This window comes from Octopus sinensis, linkage group LG4, assembly GCF_006345805.1.
Source record: "Octopus sinensis linkage group LG4, ASM634580v1, whole genome shotgun sequence".
NCBI lineage: Eukaryota > Metazoa > Mollusca > Cephalopoda > Octopoda > Octopodidae > Octopus > Octopus sinensis.
This window is the reverse complement of record NC_043000.1, coordinates 31,034,345-31,055,974: the sequence shown is the minus strand read 5'-3', so window position 1 is coordinate 31,055,974 and position 21,630 is coordinate 31,034,345. Positions and strand designations below refer to the sequence as shown.

Genomic DNA, 21,630 nt, shown 5'->3' with positions numbered 1-21,630 from the left:
CCATTTTGACTACATATAACAATTGCATGGGAGGTGTCGATAAACATGACTGGCTTGTGTCGAAATACGCAATTTCTATTAGAGGTAAAAAGTGGTGTTGACCACTATTTACACGACTTCTTGACATGGCCGTCGTGAATGCGTGGACGATTTACAATTTAGTTCATGATGGAAAGGGTGAAATATCAACGTTACTCAACTTTAAGAGATATATTTGTCTTGCATATCTGAAAGGTTCAACAAAAAAACAAACCAAAGGCATGACATCTTCCGTCTCTAAGCCAATAAACAGCGTGAGATATGAAAGCAAAGGACATGTAATTGCACAGCGAGAGCAGCAAAGGCAGTGTTAACATAAGGACTGCCAAAGCCAAGCCCCTCACTTACTGTCCGAAATGCATTATCACCTTTTGCGTGGATTGTTTTAGTTCTCATCATTCAAAATAAAAAGTACTATTGAGGTTTGGAGAGCAAATTTTCAAGAACGGATATTTACATTGATTTTCATAATTTCATTTACGTTTTTATCAATTATCAAACAATAGACATGGTATTTTGTTTTTGGATTTGGTTTGCAAGATTCTTTATATGAGTTTGTAATTATTGAAAAGGTTGCAAGATGCAACGAAAATTTTAGGAAAATAAAAATAAGAAAAATGTGGAAATTTTACCGGTGAGTGTGTTATATTATAAGGCACAAAAAGAAAATGATTCTCCCCAGACACAACAAGACATGGTAATTTTTTTCATAAATTAGCCTAATAAAGCTTTATACATAACTTTTCATCAACATATATACTCACATTTAGCATCATTAAGTTTATTTCAAATAAATAATATACATATTGTTCTTTAGCTATAAATATATAGCATCAGTGCCCAGTGTCCTATAAATAGAACAAGCTATATATTCATTAATGAATAAAGGAAACGAGTTTTACCTACAAATATTTTCATTTTAAACTATTTTAAGTCTGATGTGTGAATTTGAAAGTGATACTTCAGAAATTAGACACCATGGGACTTAATGGGTTAATAATCACCTCCTTTCTGTGCTTTCAAACACTGCTTTCTCCACTCCACTATACTCCATTCTTAAAATCTCATTTATCTGCTACCGTTCTCAATGCCCTCTCATATCTACCATCATGTCCCAACTTATTATGACCCCGCTTATGTACCTCTATATCTCCCCTTCTCCACTGCTCTTACACCTTGCAAATCATCCCATTACTTTCTCATCCATCCCACTACTTTCTCATCCATTCCCCTTCCTGAGTCACTTCTATAACCCTAACCCCACTTCTACTGGTATTTCCCTTGTGTATGTGTGGGTATATTTGTGTGAATGTGATTTGTAATTTCGGGGTGGTGTGTGTTGGTGTGTGCATGTCCGTGTTTACATATGTGTATATGTATGTGTAAGTGTTGGTTATGGTTGCTAGAATCATATTACAAGTGTATATATGTATGTGTTTTTTCTTGGAATGTGTGTGGGTTTGTGCTCTTGTGTGAGGATATTGTGTTTGTGCATGTGTGTATTTGTGTCGGAGATTGGCATTGTTTTTGTGTGTGTGATTTTGTATATCTGTATGTGTCTGTATGTGTGTTTGTTTTGGATGTGTACCTGGGGGGTATGTTATAGTATGTTGAGTTGTGGTCTGTATTTTTGAATAAGATTATTTTCCCTATTTATTCATGTTTGTTCAGTGGTGTTGTCCGGACATTGGTATAATGGGAAAACTAGGAATTTGGGGGACTTGTTGTGTGCACAGAGGTCTAAGTGCCCACTGAGTGGTATCTGTCTTGTGGTGGGATCCCTCAACTGTTGGCAGTGAACTGTCATCCTTTCTCTGAGGGTAAGGCTCGTTTGCCCTATGTAATCTTTGTGGCACCCTTCACACCTTATGACATAGAGTAAATTCTTTGATGCACAGGTGAAGTTATTTTTTATGACAAAAGTGTGTCTCAACTGGAATTTGTACACTGATCCTTCAATGAGGTGGATGCAAGTCCTGCAGTTGTAACAACCACATTTTTTGACAGTGGGCGGTGGGTTTGTGTTGGGTAATTTTGCATTGGTGAATAGGTTTTTTAGGAATTTGGGTTGTCTTTTGCTTTTTATTATTTTATGGGTTGCAAGTACTTTTTTTAGACGTGGGTCTTGATTCAGCAGTGGAATGTTCTTGTATATAACTGTGTAAGCTTCTGCATTTCTTGGATTATGTGTTGAGAGATAGGGGAGGTATTTACTGTACTGTGAGTGTGTTTTGGTTTTTGTAAGTCTTTGGTAGTAATTGATTTGGCCCGTTCTATTCCATTGTCAACATTATATATATATATATATATATATATATATATATATATATATATATATATATATATATATATATATGTGTGTATGTGTGTGTGTGTGTGCCAGCATGGAAGGCAGACATTAAATAATGACGATGGTGATAGATAGATAGATAGGTATACAACAGAAGACCTGTCAAGCCAATTGAGATTATTGTTGTGGCTGATGCCAGTGTTGCGTAACTGGCACGTAAAAAGCACCTTTCAGATGTTGAGCAATATAGTGCGCTTGACAAGATCTGCCAAGCCAAGTGAAACTGTAGTCATGGCCGATGCCAGTGCCGTCTGGCACCCATGCTGGTGACATGTAAAAAGCACTGTTTGAGAATTGGGCATCATGGAGGCAATGACAGGTGACCAAGACCTTTGGCAACACACCATACTTGTGTAGGCCTGTCAAGCTAAGTGAGATTGTAGTGGTGGCCAATGCTTGTATCACAACAATGGCACCTGTGCTGGTGGCACGTAAAAAGCACCCACTACACTCTTGAAGAGGTTAGCATTAGGAAGGGCATTCAGATGTAGAAACTTTGCTAAATTAGACTGGAACCTGGTGCAACTCCCTGGCTTATTAGTTTTCAGTCAAACCGTCCAAGTGGACGTTAAACGATGATGTATGTATGTGGGGGGGGGGACCTATTCAGTCAAGCAAAATCAAAATTACAATCAAATCGAAATCAAAATGAAAATTGTAGTTGACCCCAATGCCAGTGCCACTTGACTGGCTCCCATGCTGGTGGCACTCAATAAACACCATTCATGCGTGGGTTGATGCCAGTGCCACCTGACTGGCTCCCATGCTGGTGGCACGCAATAAACACCATTCATGCGTGGGTTGATGCCAGTGCCACTTGACTGGCTCCTGTACTGGTCATGTAAAAAGCACCATCCAAACGTGGCCAATGCCAACAAGAACAAAAACAAAGTTGATAAATACACGCAGGTGTTGCGAATTAAGTTTAATTACCAATAAACATCAGACTGGCACGTTACTCAACCAACAGATGAAGGTGGCCAATCAAACAGATTATGTTAACAGAATTCTTTTCCGCCTATTCATGTCAGAAACTTTGATACAGAGTATCGAAATTTTAATCCTTTTTCCCACTTATAAAATGTCAAGCAAACTTTAACATTTGCCATTACCATTATTGTCAGTATGGGCAGAACTTACACATCATTTACTGCAAAGGAGAAATTAAATATGTTGAATATGCATTTGAACGCGGCAATAGAGCCTATGTTTGAAATTGGTGTAAACAGTACAACAAACTTAAAACTGTGTCTAGTAACAAACAGACAAAAATTAAAGATTATTCATATCATTACATTTTTTTCAGTCAGGAATATCCATATCATTATCTATGTCAATGGTGCTCCAATGCGATAGGTAGAAACTCCAAGCAATGTAAAATATGACCCAGACTGTGCTTGCCAGCATGAATGTCAGACATCGAAAACTAGTTAACCATTTAATGGTTTTAGTAAATTTATACAGTAAAAGTAAGCATTATACCATCCAGCATAAATAAAAGTCAGCTTCATATTTAAGCCATTATTATTTTTTTTTTTTTGAAAACCTTTTCTGACATTAAATGAATCAACTTCCGGTATGAATGTTAACGTATTTGTACATCTTTTTGCAACAAAAAATTTTTTTTTAATTCTAGAAACAATCATCATCATCATCATCATTTAACGTCCACTTTCCATGCTAGCATGGGTTGGACGATTTTGACTGAGGGTTGGCAAACCAGATGGCTGCACCAGGCTCCAATCTTGATTTGGCAGAGTTTCTACAGCTGGATGCCCTTCCTAACTCCAGTCTACTCATGTAATTTACACACCCACTAATGTTTATTTTTATTTTTGCGAAACAATGTGTGTAAACTACATGGGTTTTTACGGTATATATGTATATGTCTGTGTGCCTGTGTTTGTCCCCCATCATCGCTTGGTAACTAACGTTGGTGTGTTTACATACCCGTAACATAGCAGTTCAGCAAAAGAGACTGATAGAATAAATACTAGGCTTACAAAGAATAAGTCCTGAGGTTGATTAGTTCGACTAAAGGCATTGATCCAGCATGGCCACAGTCAAATCACTGAAACCAGTAAAATATATATATTGTATGTCACAATTAGTGACAATTGAATTTTTCCTTCTTGGTTTTAAACTGCATATAGCTGCCTTCATTATTTCATAATTTTCACATTACCATTTTGCTGAATCAGTCACTGATTCAAATGGTAAATAATATATACTGATAGTTGGGATGTAGCCAAACCATCCACCTATGGAGTAGTCACCACTGATAAGCTTTAATTCTAAGCGAAACTAGACTAGTATGGAGGTCTCGCTCACTGTAGGGTTGTTAACTCTCCTATCAGTGCATAGACATCCTTCCTGCACATAAAGGTTTCTAGCTCTTATTTCTAGCAATGCAGGTGCTACCCTGCACCGTTAGTCACAATCAGTGACAATTAAATTTTTCCTTTTTTGGTTTTATATTACATACAGCCGCCATCATTATTTCCTGTTGTTGGCCAGATTGGAGCAATCTCGAGTATAACCAGCTGAAATTGCAAAGATAATCTGGAATTCGACTGAGGAAAGAAAACTCCAAATCACCCCTCCTTGTTTTCTTTGTATCGCCTATCTGGATGTTTTGTTGTCCCTTTTTTGTACACGTAAAAGCACCGTCCGTTCATGGCCGTTTGCCAGCTCTGTCTGGCCCCGTGTCGGTGGCACGTAAAAGCACCATCCGTTCGTGTCTGTTGCCAGCCTCGGCTGGCCCCCGTGCCGGTGACACGTAAAAGCACCGTCCGTTCGTGGCCGTTTGCCAGCTCTGTCTGGGCCCGTGTCGGTGGCACGTAAAAGCACCATCCGTTCGTGTTCGTTGCCAGCCTCGGCTGGCCCCCGTGCCGGTGACACGTAAAAGCACCGTCCGTTCGTGGCCGTTTGCCAGCTCTGTCTGGCCCCGTGTCGGTGGCACGTAAAAGCACCATCCGTTCGTGTCCGTTGCCAGCATCGCCTGGCCCCGTGCCAGTGACACGTAAAAGCACCATCCGTTCATCGCCGTTGTGCCAGCTCTGTCTGGCACCTGTGCAGGTGGCACGTAAAAAACACCCACTACACTAGCGGAGTGGTTGGCGTTAGGAAGGGCATCCAGCCGTAGAAACACTGCCAAATCTGACTGGGCCTGATGAAGCCTTCAGGCTTCACAGACCCCAGTTAAACTGTCCAACCCATGCTAGCATGGAAAACGGACGCTAAATGATGATGATGATGATGATATAGATATATATATATATATATATATATATATATATATATATATATATGAAATGAGATAGGGGTTGAAAATTCAACCCACCATGGGATAACATATATCCAATATGCTGCTAGAGAGGTACCCAACAAGACTAATACATAAATGTTAAAAATTCCGGTGCAATTAATTCATCTACTGTATTATGTGGGCAAGGGTAAAAATATTACCGTAAATTAATAATACAAAATGAGAAAATGGAGAAACATACTTAAATCAATCAATCATCAACCATCAGATAATACCCAATCAATACTTTATTACACCATTACATAACAGCAAAGACATTATACATAATATATTGTAAATATAACTAGACATGGAAATAGAAATATAAAATACAATTACATCATATCTGACAGCTGTTTCGGCCGTGAGGACAAGTATGTCTCATTTAACCTATTAGCCATATAAAGCAGGTATAAATGAGACATTAACAAGGATGTCTCACGGCCTCTTCAGAGAATTTAATATAAGTGTGAAAAAAATTTACATATAAATATAAAAATATAAAATATAAAAATGTGTGCATAGACACTCATAATTCTACACATATATATATACACATTAATACAATAATACAATATAAACAAAATATATCAGTATACATTAACAAACACAGTTATTTTCCATTTTGGACTCCTAGTTCCATAACTAACATCAAGGAAATACATGTACACTCACATTTAAATTTAAAGCAGACATATATATATATATAAAAACACAGTCCAGTTCATTAAAATGTATAACCCTACAAAAAGTCAATAAAAATTAATATTAATATTAATAATAATAATAATAATAATAATAACAACCATGATTGTACCATGTACAGCAAGCGGACATCTGCATATCAATAAGTCTAATTCATCTGTCCACTTGATATTGATTATTCTATATGTAAATTTTTTTTCACGCTTATATTAAATTCTCTGAAGAGGCCGTGAGACAACCTTGTTAATGTCTCATTTATACCTGCTTTATATGGCTAATAGGTTAAATGAGACATACTTGTCCTCACGGCCGAAACAGCTGTCAGATATGATGTAATTGTATTTTATATTTATATTTCCATGTCTAGTTATATTTACAATATATTATGTATAATGTCTTTGCTGTTATGTAATGGTGTAATAAAGTATTGATTGGGTATTATCTGATGGTTGATGATTGATTGATTTAAGTATGTTTCTCCATTTTCTCATTTTGTATATATATATATACACACACACATATATATAATGGAGAAATTGTACAAAATGTATAAATGGATGGTAGGTAAAGCACCAGCAGTTTTGATTACCTATTGTTATCCTTAGATTTACGGCAGGAACTCCATAGTGGTGGTTGAGGTAACAGTATTAATAAAGTAGGAGATGGAATGTGTAATATACTTTATTGGGTACAACACGTTTCGACCCGTTCTGGGTCTCTTCAGGTACATCAATAGAGTCTCACTAGAGAATTCTTGAGTCGGCTTACGTACCGTTTTATGTCCATCAAATTCAAGAATGAGTAGAATCAGAGAAAAATTATATTATTAAAACGCAATAATATATTAATACTATCATCGTCATCGTTGTTTAACGTCCATTTTCCATCTTGGCATGGGTTACACAGTTTGACTGAGGACTGGCAAGCCAGAAGGCTGCACCAGGCTCCAATCTGAACTTGCAAAGTTTCTACAGTTGAACACCCTTCCTAATGCCAACCACTCTGAGAGTGTAGTGGGTGCTTATTACGTGCCAACAGCACTAGGGACTGTGAGACAGTACTGGCATCAACCATGCTTGAAAAGTGTTTTTTGCGTGCCACCAGCACGGGAGCCAAACAGGTGGCGCTGGCAACAATCAAACACGAATGGTGCTTTCTACATGCTACCAGCAAGGGACCAGTCAGGCGGCACTGGCATCGACCACACTCGAAAGGTGCTTTTTTACGTATCACCGGCAGGGTGCCAATCAGGCAGTAATGTCATCAGCCATGGCAATGACTTCACTTGCCTCAACAGGTCTTCACAAGCGCAGTTTATTGCCCAATGATTGAAGGGTACTCTTAAATGGGCTGGTTATGCTGCACTGGCATAGGTCACAGTTACGGTCTCACTTGGCTTGCAGGGTCTTCTCAAGCACAGTATATCTCCAAAGATCTCCTTCACTTGTCATCACCTCCATGAGGCCCAATGTTCAAAGGTCGTGCTTTACCACTTCATCCCAGGTCTTCCAGGGTCTACCTCTTACACAGGTTCCCTCAAATGCTAGGGTGTGACACTTTTTCACACAGCTGTCCTCCTCCATATGCAACACATGACCATACCAGCGCAGTCGTCTCTCTTGTACACCACATCTGATGCTTCTTAAGTCTAACTTTTCTCTTAGGGTACTTACACTCTGTCGTGTACGCACACTGACATTACACATCCAGCAGAGCATACTGGCTTCATTCCTTGCCAGCTTACACATGTCCTCAGCAGTCACAGTCCATGTTTCACTACCATATAGCATGGCTGTTCACACACAGGCTTCATACAGTCTACCTTTTACTCTGAGCGAGAGGTCCTTTGTCACCAGCAGAGGTAGGAGCTCTCTGAACTTTACCCAGGCTATTCTTATTCTAGCAGCTACACTCACAGAGCATCCACCCCAGCTACAGACTTGGTCACCAAGGTAATGGAAGCTATCAACTACATCTAGTTATTTCCCCCGGAACGTGACAAAAGCTGTTTTCTGCACATTTTCAGTGTTTATTGCCCCTGAGCATTTGCCACACACAAAAACTATCTTCCCACTTAGCCTTCCTTTGATATTGCTGCACCTCTTATGTGTCCAAAACTTACACCAGGTACATCTTATGTACCTATTTATTAAGACTTTGATTTTTGTTTGATTGACTCTAAGGCCCTTCGATTTTAAACCTTGCTTCCACACCTGAAACTTCTCTAGTTCTGATAGTGACTCCGCTATTAGAGCAAGGTCATCAGCATAGAGAAGCTCCCAGGGGCATCCTTCTTCAATTCCTCCATTACTGCCTGGAGGACTATGATGAATAAGAGTGGGCTGAGGACTGATCCTTGGGAGTCCCCTACCTGGAATTCTTCACTATACTCATTGCCAACCCTTACCTTACTGACAGCATCTCTGTAAATGGCTTGTACAGCTTTCACTAACCACTCATATATCCCTAGTTTCTGCATTGACCACCAGATAAGGGATCAGAGGGACCTTGTCAAAGGCTTTCTCCATGTCAACGAAAGCCAGGCACAGAGGTTTATCTTTGGCCAGGTATTTCTCCTGCAGCTGTCTTACCAGAAATGTAGCGTCAGTGGTGCTTTTCCCTGGCACAAACCCAAATTGCATCTTGACTTAATTGACTCTCTCCCTAATTAGTTGGTCTATAACCCTCTCCGTGACTTTCATTACCTGATCCAACAACTTGATATCTCTATAATTATTCATATCTAATGCATCACATTTACTTTTGTAGCAGTTGACTATGGTGCTGCTACACCAGTCATTGGGTATGACTCCTTTGTGTATCACCTGGTTTAGTATATGGGTGACTAGGCTATAGCCAACACCATTTTCAGATATTTTAAGCATCTCTGCAGTGATTCCTGACAGACCGGGGGCTTTCCCTGTCTATACCCTTAATTGCTTTATCTACCAAGGTACTGTCAATTCGGATAGCTGGTCCCTCTGTTGGGTCGACATTCAGCAGATTCTCTATTTCCCATTCATTCTCTTCATATAGCAACCTTTCATAGTAGTGTCTCCAAGTCTCTCTTTGCAGCCTCATTAAATGCAAGTGAGCCATCATCCATGCAGACACATTTCTCTCCTATAGCATCACAATTCTTTCTCACACACTGTCATGCAAAACAAAACACTCACAATGCAGAACACTGACTAAGTAAACCTGTCTCTTAGCTCCCTTCTGGCAATCTGATACAATTCCCTTTTACCACTGTTCTTCCAGTCCTTCCATCTGGCAGTGTTTCTACAGTTAGATGCCCTTCCTAACGCCAACCACTCCGTGAGCGTAGTGAATGCTTTTTACGTGCCACCAGCACAGGTGCCAGGGGAGGCTGGCAACGGCCACAATCGGTTGGTGCTTTTTACATGCCACTGGCACGGAAGCCGGTCAAGGCGGTGCTAGCTTCGGCCACGTACGGATGGTGCTTTTAACGTACCACCGACACAGGTATCACAACTACAATTTCCATTTGTCTTTTTTTATGTATGTGTATATATATATATTATGTATGTATATATATATAATGTATATATATAATTTATGTATGTATAAGTATACACACACACATGCATTCATACATACACATATTGGTAGTCAATAATCATGTATGTGGTACTGATCTGCAAAAAGCATTCCATATGAAAATATTCAAACACAGGATGACACAGACAGTTTAATGGTTGGAACTATAAAAGACGTGCAAGATAACTAGAATTCATACATACCAGGTTTCAGTATGGATCTGGTGGACAGAGTCTTGGCATTTAATTGCCTATTTGGTGTGGCCGACGTATCAAAAGAGATACCTGAATGATAAAATATTGAGCATGAAAAATCCTGAAATAATATTGTGTCAAAGAGATGGAAGAATTCAGTATAGGTTCATACTGGTTACCTCTTTCATATAAGGAAAGTTTTAAAAATGCTAACACTGATTATATTCTGCAACAAATACTTTCAGCACTTGTGTTGACTTAACAGAAAATAACCAGAGGTAATTTAGGAAACATTAAGTATTACTGATTTTATAGTTCTCACCATGATAAAACACAAACATTACAAAACGTATAAAAGCTACATTTTCTTGGTTTACATAACACTGACATCCAAATGTAAAGTAAGTTAGAGTATAATTTTCATTCTTTGATGTCAGTCAGTTAAATACAACCATCAACCGAGCCGCCATCAATTCTTTTTAAAAAAAAAATGAGAAATATACCTTATGCATAATAAATCAAAAGTATTTAGATTCAAAGGAAAATGAAACTGCTTTGATCTTTGTTAATTCACATTACCTATTAATCAAGCAAAAGAAGATGTATGTATGTATATATATATATATATATATATATTATATATATATATATATATATACACACACACACATATATATATATATATATATAATATATATATATACATACATATATATACATATACATACATATATACATATATATATATACATATACATACATATATATATATACATATACATACATATATATATATACATATACATACATATATATACATATATGCATGATTTATTTCATATATTTCCCAGGTGAGAAACTACAAATGCAATACCAACCTTTACACTATAAAGGAACACCTGGCAAGTATATAACATGAAATTAGTTGCAATCTCCAGTCTACTTGTTCCATTGAAGAATTTATTGTTTTTGGTAGGATTTTTTTCTCTCTCATTTCTCCATCTACATCATTCACTCTTAAACTAAGGTCACAACTCTTTTTTTTTGTTCTCCTCATTTCAAACCAATATTCTCTATTATCACCAACTGTGATTAAATATCCATTTCTTCCATCCGATCAGAACTTTCACTATAGTTTTTGAAGGAGATCTGACAATCTAACATGTAACCCTTTAGCATTTAAACCAATCATATCAGGCCCAAAATATTCGATATGCTTTACATTCAAACTGACTAGATCTGGTCACTCATACCTGCCCTACAATGTCATCCTAAAATAGAGTCACACCACTGAAATCTTTAAGCTATGAGAATGCATGATTAATTCAAAGCAATGCAAATAAATAAGCATCAAATTTAACAAAATAACCTGAATACTAAGGGATTAAATACCTAGATGTAAGAACTACTTATTTCAATATTATATGGAATAAAAACCTTCATTATACTATTCTTTCTGTAAACTTTAAATAAATACTCCCTTCTTACATATGTTTGGGCAACTTTTTATGTAAGACAGTTTCACACATTAATATTTGCCAAACTCACAATAAAGATAAGATTCCTTCTTCTTCCAACATTGGAAAATATTCAGAAGAAACCACAAGTGAATTCCCTACTTCATCACCATACCGTTTCATGGCACCTTCTACCATCAGAACAACAGACTGTTATCTTAATGCTTTTCTTACCCAATTTCTATTGAAATACACTTCATCATCATCATCATCGTCCGTTTTCCATGCTAGCACGGGTTGGACAGTTCGACCGGGGTCTGGGAAGCCAGGGGACTGCACCAGGCTCTAGTCTGATCTGGCAGTGTTTCTACAGCTGGATGCCCTTCCTAACGCCAACCATGCCATGAGTGTAGTGGGTGCTTTTTACGTGCCACCAGCAGAGAAGCCAGTCAAGGCGGCGCTGGCATCGGCCACGTTCGAATGGTGCTTTTTACGTGCCACCGGCACAGGTATCACAACTACAATTTCCATTTGATATTTATTTTGATGTTGATGTACTTCACTCAATAGGTCTCCTCAAGCACAGCAGGTCATGTGCCACCAGCACAGAAGCCAGTCAAGGCGGCACTGGCATCGGCCATGTTCAGATGGTGCTTCATATGTGCCGCCGGCACAGGCATCGTAACTACAATTTCCATTTGATATTTATTTTGATGTTGATGTACTTGACTCAATAGGTCTCCTCAAGCACAGTAGGTTACCCTACGATCCAAGGTAAGCACAGCAGGTTGTTTGGCAATCCAAGGTACTTTTTAATTCATTTTGAAAATAATGAAGAATTTAATAAAGTGACTGTAATTAAGCTGTGTTTGGATATAACAGGAAATTTTGATGAAAGTTTTTAATTTCAGTCACTTGAAAATAGGAAGTCATCATCATCATCATCGTTTAATGTCCGCTTTCCATGCTAGCATGTGCTGGACGATTTTGACTGAGGGCTGGCGAACCAGATGGCTGCACCAAGCTCCAATCTTGATCTGGTAGAGTTTCTACAGCAGGATGCCCTTCCTAATGCCAACCACTCCAAGAGTGTAGTGGATGCTTTTTACGTGCCACCGGCACAGGGGTCATCAGGCGATACTGGCAACGACCTCGCTCGAATCTTTTTACACATGCCACCAGCACAGGTGGTAACGATCACGCTAGAATTGTGCCCTTTTATGTGCCACTGGCACAGAAGCCAGTTGGCTGTTCTGGCAACGATCACGCTCGGATGGTCTCTATCATAAAACCATGGGCAATCTCAGGCAGGTTGCTACATTTCATACAATTTATTGCACTCGTCTCAATCACAGAACTTTTATGAGGTCAAATGACCTGCTAGAAATAACAGCCCCATCTCCATATCACACTCGAGAAAAAAGGACACATTGGATACTCTTTACTCTTTGACTTATTTCAGTCATTTGACAGTGGCCATGCTGGAGCACTGCCTTTAGTCGAGCAAATTGACTCCAGGACTTATTCTTTGTAAGCCAAGTACTTATTCTATCGGTCTCTCTTGCTGAACCACTAAGTTACAGGGACGTAAACACACCAGCATCGGTTATCAAGCGATGTTGGAGGGACAAACACAGACACAGAAACATATACACACATACATATACATAAATATATATATTGATGTCTGGTTCGCCTGACCTCAGTCAAATCGTCCAACCTATGCTAGCATGGAAAGCGGACATTAAACGATGATGATGATGAGAATATCAACCTGTCTTACACTGGATCTTGTTTTTAAGAATTCCCAATAAGTTATGAATATCCAAATTGTGAAGTCAATTATGTAATAACATGAAATTAATTACCCAATAGTAAGAATTCAAATAAAGTGCAGGTGCTTTGGGTTATTTCCCTTGAGTGTTTAAAAAAACATTTGATTTTTTCAACAATCTAAATATGTCACAAGGTTTCCAGACATGATTTCTACCCACATGTCAAGTTTCATCAAAATCAATAAAACGATGTAGGAGGAGTTAGCTAACAATGCCACAACCAAACACACACCAATTTTCCACCTATGTAGTAGATATATATCATCATCTTTTAACGTCTGCTTTCCATGCTGGCATGGGTTGGACGGTTTGACTGAGGGACGGCAAGCCAGAAGGCTGAACCTGTCTCCAATCTGATCAGGCAGAGTTTTTACAGCTGGTTGCCCTTCCTAACACCAACCACTCTGAGAGTGTAGTGGGTGCTTTTACATGCCACCAGCACAAGGGCCAGTCAGGCAGTACTGGCATCGGCCATACTCAAATGGTGCTTTTTATGTGCCACCTGCACAGGAGCCAGTCTGGCAGCACTGACAATGACCATGCTCAAATGGTGCTTTTTTTAATGTGCCACCGGCATGGGAGCCAGTCAGGTGGCACTGGCAACAATCAAATTCAAATGATGCTTCTAACATTCCACTAGCATGGGTGCCAATCAGGCAGTACTGCAATCAGTCACGACAGCAATTTCACTTGCCTCAACAGGTCTTCGCAAGCATAGTTCATTGTCCAATGAGTGAAGGGGACTCTTAAATGGACTGGTTATACAGCACTGGCATACGCCACAGTCATGGTCTAACTTGGCATGCCGGGTCTTCTTAAGCACAGTATATCTCCAAAGGTCTCAGTCACTTGTCATTGCCTCTGTGAGGCCCAGTGTTCAAAAGTCATGTTTCACCTCATCCCCGGTTTTCTTGGGTCTACCTCTTCCACAGGTTCCCTCAACTGCTAGGGTGTGACACTTCTTCACACAGCTATCCTCATCCATATGCAACACATGACCATACCAGCACAGTCATCTCTCTTGCAACCACATCTGATGCTTCTTATGTCCAACTTTTCTTTCAGGGTGCTTATACTCTCTATCAACTACTTCTAGTTTTTCCCCTAGCATGTGATGGAATCTGTTTTTTGTACATCTTTGGTGTTTATTGTCCCTGTGCATCTGCCACACACAAAAACTATCCTCCCAGTTAGCCTTCCTTTGATATTACTGCACCTCTTATGTATCCATAGTTTACACCGAGTACCTCTTATGGAGTTTCTACCTACATCTTTTCTGTAGATTGAGCAGGGCCATCTACCTGAAGGGATTTGTGATTTGTCTGCTTTCCTACTTACTAAGACTAAGATTTATATTTATATATAGATATCTATATATACATATATTCATTATCTATTTATTGCAGCCCCTAATGGTCATTGTCTCTTTCTTTCTCACCCTCCTTTTCCCCTACTAAATGTGAATAGTCATGCAAATCCCTCTGAAGCAACCTGCTCTGCCCTACCTCTGTCATAATAAAGTTCCCCACATACACCTCCCCCAGGGCTTATTGTCCTGCAAACTGTGTAACAACCACAATAATGCAGATGGCACAAAAAAAGCACTCAGTTCATGCTTTAAAGTAGTTAGCATTAGGAAGGGCATCCAAAAGTGAAAACCATTTCAAAACAGATATTGGAGTGTGATGCAGTCCTAGGACACACCAATGGCATCACTTTGTTTCCAACAATTCGGTGCGACACCAGTGCAGAATCACCTCCCTCCAACAAGTCATCCTAACGAGACGTCTGCGTTGGCTGGGTCATGCCCTCCGTCATCAACCAGGAGAATTCATCTACGAAGCAATTGCCCCAGCTCCCCTTCAGGGTTGGCGAAAGTGATGTGGTGGACAACGAAAAACCTGGCTGATGGCAGTCAAGGCTGATCTGAAACCCAACCTAGGCCCCCATATCTACAGCGTTTGCCGCTGGAATAAGGAGTGGTTGGAGATCACATGGTCGTTAGCCTCAAATCACCAGGCCTGGTCGGCGTTTGTGAGAGATGCAGCATTGAGGATGAATGAAGCCAGCTCAACCCACCCCGGGTGAATGCTGTCTCAAGTCAAGTCAAAGGACACACCAGATTCTGTCAAACCATCTAACCGAAGCCTGCCACAGAACAGGGATGTTAAATTATATACACATACACAGTGAGATCAATCAGTGTTGGTCATGGACACACTGCAGGAGCTTTATATAAGTTTTTTCCAGTTTCCAACTATCAAATCCACTCACAAGGATTTGGTCAGCCTGGGGCTATAGTAGAAGACATTTGCTCAAGGTGCTGCACATTGGGACTGAACTCAATACCACATAGTTGGGAAGCAATCTCTTCAACCCACACAACCATGCATGTGTCTGTTGTGATACGAAAGAGTGGTTCAGCAAATTGGTAAGAGATAAACATTCCAGATTTGGACAAGGAATCCTTTTAGAGTAAATTAATATATAGATATATACGCATGCATATACATATACTAGAGTGTTACCTGACATATGACCAGTTACTTTGGGAGTATACTTCTACCTCTATGGATAGTATCAGGAAATATGGCATACATACAACAATTATAATTTGAGTATTATCACATTTCCTGGTGCTTATACAAAATGACAAAATGAATATTGATTTTCAAAACGGAAAATATTATCTTAAAATCAAATGAAGCAAATTTATCGTTTGTATAACTACTGTCTCTACAATTCTTTCTCTCTCACCGTGTATATATATATATATATATATATATATATATATATATGTAGTGTTCTTTTATGCACTGCCTGCCACCAAGCGAAGCATGAGCATTCATCCTGCACCTTTCTGTTACTCTGTTGCCCCCATTCTCTACACCACATAAAGCATGACTAGTGAAATCAACCAACCAACATTTATATAGACTATTATTAAATAGAAATATTTTGTTTCTAATATCATTTTATAACTAGGGTACATAGTTAATTTGTAGTAGTCCTTAGAGTTTCATATCTTTATAGTTTGCTTATAAACAATTTTTTTTGAGCCTAGAAATTGTCACTTGTCATTTTTGTAAACTACAGACACTCTTTTTCTTAAATAGCTGTTTAATAAACATGGTAATTAGAAGAAAAAATGTTTTTACCACTTATAGCAGCTGAGGGTGTGCATAGAGATACTTTAGATTCAAAAATGTGTATCGAGCAATGTGTAGGGAAATAATCATTGTGCTGCACCCCTGCTGTCAGTGTTAGGGTTCAGTGATGCAAGCTTCCTCTGAGTTTATTCATTTAACGTCTGTTTTCCATGCTGGCATGGATCAGATAGTTTGACAGGAGCTGGAAAGTTAGAAGACTGTGCCAAGCTCAACTGACTGCTATGACATGATTTCCACGGTTGGATGCCCTTCCTAACACCAACCACTTTGCAGAATGTGTTGGGTGCTTTTTACATGGCACCAACACCACTAAGGTAACCAAGTGGCTTACAAGACCCCCCCCCCGCTCGAATAAAGGGAGAGTAGTATTGAGGTAGATAGTTTTATGCCAGGTGATGAGAGGTTAGAGTAAGCGTAGAGGGAAAGATATAGATGCTTTGCATTAAAGGAGGTACATATCTACCTACACGCATACACACACACAATCGATTAAAAATTAACAAAACAATTATTTTTTAAGATCAAAGGAAGATTGTTTAAAAAGTAACAAGACGCATTCTTTACATTTCCATACTTAGTTTAAAAGTTGTATTAAATAAACTTCAGTAAGATAATATACAATTATAAACATTAATTAGTCGAACGAAATAGCAGCCAAATCTCCTTTAAATCGCATATTTTATCTTAAAAAAAAAAGTTAAATCGAGAACGCATTGTACATATAATGTAAGACTAAAGACTGAAAAGAATAAGGGATGGTCACAACTGGAACGCGTGGATAGCTCTGCTTAGTCACTGATAGCCCTTCGCTAAAAAAAATGCCAATTTACTGAAGGATAAAGAAAAAATTCCAGGGATGTTTGTTAAAAAAAAACACTAAACAGACACTAGTATTGTGAGGGAAGATGATGGAAAGGGGAGGTATTTTGTTACAGGTATGCATACAGGTGCGTTTTTGTTAAAATGGGACAGGTCTCTTTATCAATGTAGATGATAGACAATATTTGACACATTTCTTTTGTCAGATCAAATGACTAAAACTATCGCAGCTATGACAAAAAAAAAGTTTGCAACAGAGGTCGTGGACTTTAAGAGATTGTGTATTTAAATTTATGAAAAATATGTGAAATCATTTTATGCTGTGATAGAAGTGTCTCAGCAAAAATTATGAAGTCGTGATATATTAAAAATGACAAGAGAAATATTATCTGGCTTAGTGTACGTTTTTACATTATTTTTCTCAAGTACCTAAAACCAGTTTGTTACAAATTTCTAAAATAGATTTGCTCTACTAATAAAGCTAAAATTTGGAACAATTCTATTCAGTGTACGCCCGAAAACGATCCACCTATTTTAACGAACAATTCCGTTTCGGGGTGATTCTCGTTGTGGTCTCAGTTAATATAAGATAGTGCTTTACGTGAATCTCTCTTGCTACCGTTTGCCAAAACCCAACATTAGTAACTAGGGTGGAGTACGGTCTGCTAAAGAAAACTCAATATATTTTCTAAGATTTGAGGGGAATTGGAAAAATCAACGCCTCACTAGTGTCTATGGGGTTTCATCCCGAGTCGGTAATCGGGCAAAGGTAAAGAATACGCACACCACCCTCTTTCGGCGTAACCCTCTTCAACGCCGCAGAACGAGTGGTGTGCGCATTCTTTACCTTCGCCGGTAATCCTTACCGAGGTTGATTAGATTGGATCCAATTAGCAAACTCTAAGGTACTACTTGAGAACAGTGGTCCCGATGCGCGCTCTCGCGAACTCGCGCATCCGCGCCAGCTAGTCATGACTAGTTGATCCTTACTTTGTGTTTTTGTGTTTTATTTACTTTGTGTAAAAAAATTATTTATTTTGTGTTTTATTTACTTTGCTAGGTAGTCGTTATAGGATCGACTATCTACGACTAGCTAGCGTGGATGCGCGACTACGCGAGTGCGCGCACCGGGACCACTGTTCTCGAGTAGTACCAAACTCTAATTTCTGTGTGTGAACCATGAAGACAGACATATATATACATATACACACACACACACTACATACATACAAAAGAGGTGGCCTAAAAACAGAGGTGGACGAGATATGCAAAAACAGAACACAAGTTTTTGTTTCTTAAAAAAAAACGAAGAGGAACATTATTATTACTATCAGAATAGGAGCCAGAATGTTGCTAAATAAACATCACAAACATTTTCCATTATCAACAAGTAGAAAAAAATGAATTAGAAAAAAACAAAACTTCCAAGTTGCAGACGGCAAAGATTTCACTTGAATTGTGTCGTTTTTGGTGGGTTTTTTTTTTAACTTGTAAGTTAGAAAACAGTGTGGATAATAAACATTTATAAGGAATTAGAAACTGGAATCCTATTTAATATTATAGAATTAACGAAAAAGATTAACGAATTAAAAGTAATTTGATAAACAACGAATTCCGAGTATTGTCATTCATTGAGATTAATGAAGACAGTTGCACGTTCGTTTGATTTGCTTTAAACAATATCGTTATCAAAAATCAAAACGTGACTATTGATTATCAATTATATCAATATGTATATATTTATTGCTTTTAAATTCTTCTATGGTTTGTCGTCGTTTTAGTGAAGAAAATAATTAAAGGTGATTCTTACCCGAATTCATATTATCCGCCATCTCGTCACTGTTTAAATCTAACGGTTCTGATTGGTTGAAAGATGTGATGACATACCGGAAATCGCAACCCCGCACAGAAGGAAATGGGTGGAGATTTAATAACCCAGAAACACTTGTGTTGCTAAATATAAACATTATTATAACAGTCTGTTCGTCTTTTGTTTTAATCGGGCGATGTGGTGTGACTTTACTAGTCCTGTTACTGTTGAGAATTAGTTGTTCGAAATAGGGTCGCTAAAATCTCATCGACTCGGCTTAGTCATCACACACATATATAAATATATATATATATATATAGGTTTTATGAAGTAAAAAGAGAAAATAGAACTCAAAACATGAATATGTACAAATTTTTTAACACTATTTTAAATTCATAGAAGTTACAAGATACTCAACAGTCGAGAGTTGCGTGTATGACACGTGCTATGTGCGAACTCTTGACCCTTGAGCTACTTAGTAACTTCTGCCTATAAAAAATAATATAAATATATATATATATATAGGTTTTATGAAGTAAAAAGAGAAAATAGAACTCAAAACATGAATATGTACAAATTTTTTAACACTATTTTAAATTCATAGAAGTTACAAGATACTCAACAGTCGAGAGTTGCGTGTATGACACGTGCTATGTGCGAACTCTTGACCCTTGAGCTACTTAGTAACTTCTGCCTATAAAAAATAATATAAATATATATATATATATTTCTTTACTACCTACAAGGGGCTAAACCCAGAGGGGACAAACAAGGACAGACAAAGGAAATAAGTCGATTACATCGACCCCAGTGCGAAACTGGTACTTTATTTATCGACCCCGAAAGGATGAAAGGCAAAGTCGACCTCAGAACGTAACGACAGACAAAATACCTATTTCTTTACTACCCACAAGGGGCTAAACACAGAGGGGACAAACGGATTAAGTCGATTATATCGACCCAGTGCGTAACTGGTACTTTATTTATCGACCCCGAAAGGATGAAAGGCAAAGTCGACCTCGGCGGAATTTGAACTCAGAACGTAACGGCAGACGAAATACCGCTAATCATTTCGCCCGGCGCGCTAACGTTTCTGCCAGCTAGCTGCCTAAATACTATGAATATATACATATACAAGGCTAAGAATTGTTCTTAATGAAAGCATATTCGGTTAAAGGGAACACAATTTTATTTCTCTTGAAAAGTTGTTAAAGTGGTTACATAAATGTAACTGATTTCCTGTGTGTTTATAACATTTTAGTGTCTAATGCACTGTACTACAAGCTACTTCGTAAGATATTTCGTAATTTAATAGTGTAAATAACATATATCTATTCTATCATCATCACCACTATCGTTTAACGCCCACAAGTCCATGTTTTCATGGTTCAGACGGATTTCATTGAGGCAGATTTTCTACAACCAGAAGCTCTTTCTGTCACCATCCTTATTTGTTTCCAAGAAAGGTAATATCCCCCCTGTAGCTAGACGTTTTTCCCCGGGAGAGAGGGAAATGAATAACATCTCTCGTATGATGGCGTTACTTGCTTACAACCATCACGGAATGTCAGGTAAGACTACATCAAAGACACAATAGCACTCAGATCAGACCATATACCAAAATTCCAACACCAAACAAAGAGAGGAGTGGAATCCAGGCAAACAAAAGTAAGCTTTTGTCAATGTACCGGTTGAGTTAACAGCAGTGCAATACAAAGAGAGATGGACATACAGGTGTTAATGACATCAAGGCCTTTACAAAATGGGTATACAGAAGTCTGTGCCGGGGGCACATAAAAGGCACCATCAGATCTTGGTCGATGCCAGGACCACCTTGACTGGCTTCCGTGCCAGTGGCACGTAAAAAGCACCAACCAATCGTGGCCGTTGCCAGCCTTCCCTGGCACCTATGCCAGTGGCACGTAGAAAGCACTCACGGGGTGATTGGCGTTAGGAAGGGCATCCAGCTGTAGAAACACTGCCAGATCAGACTGGAGCCTGGTGCAGCCTCCTGGCTTCCCAGACTTCAGTCAAACCGTCCAACCCATGCTAGCATGGAAAACGGACGTTAAACGATGATGATGATGAAGCAGCAAAATAGGAAAGTGAAAGCTCATAGTAATTATTCATAGGTAGGTATAAATTCTGAAAGTTCAGACAATAATGTCACAGATAAAAGAGAGGAGAAGCTGAGTAAGTGTGTACCCTGGATAGATAGGTAAATATCCAGAGAGCACAAACTTCACAAATTAGAGAGCACAGAATACATGTAATCCTTTACAGCTGTTTCTAGGGTGTGGTGTGTAGTAACGTGCATGGTTTGTACATATCCCCTAACCCTAGGTGCAGGAGTGGCTGTGTGGTAAGTAGCTCGCTTAACATA

At 38.6% G+C, this 21,630-nt stretch overlaps 1 protein-coding gene across 1 annotated transcript in view; it reads right to left on the bottom strand.

Annotated features, from left to right (window-relative positions):
• LOC115210279 (protein ECT2-like) overlaps positions 1 to 19,329 on the bottom strand; it is a 182,868-nt gene extending 163,539 nt beyond the window's left edge. Inside the window, exons 1-2 of the mRNA XM_036501941.1 lie at positions 19,248 to 19,329; positions 10,166 to 10,246 (exon numbers count right to left, since the gene is read on the bottom strand). Of these exons, the coding sequence (XP_036357834.1) occupies positions 10,166 to 10,246; positions 19,248 to 19,269 (103 nt within the window). The 5' untranslated portion in view covers positions 19,270 to 19,329. The remainder of the gene's footprint in view (positions 1 to 10,165; positions 10,247 to 19,247) is intronic.
• Positions 19,330 to 21,630: the final 2,301 nt, after the last annotated feature.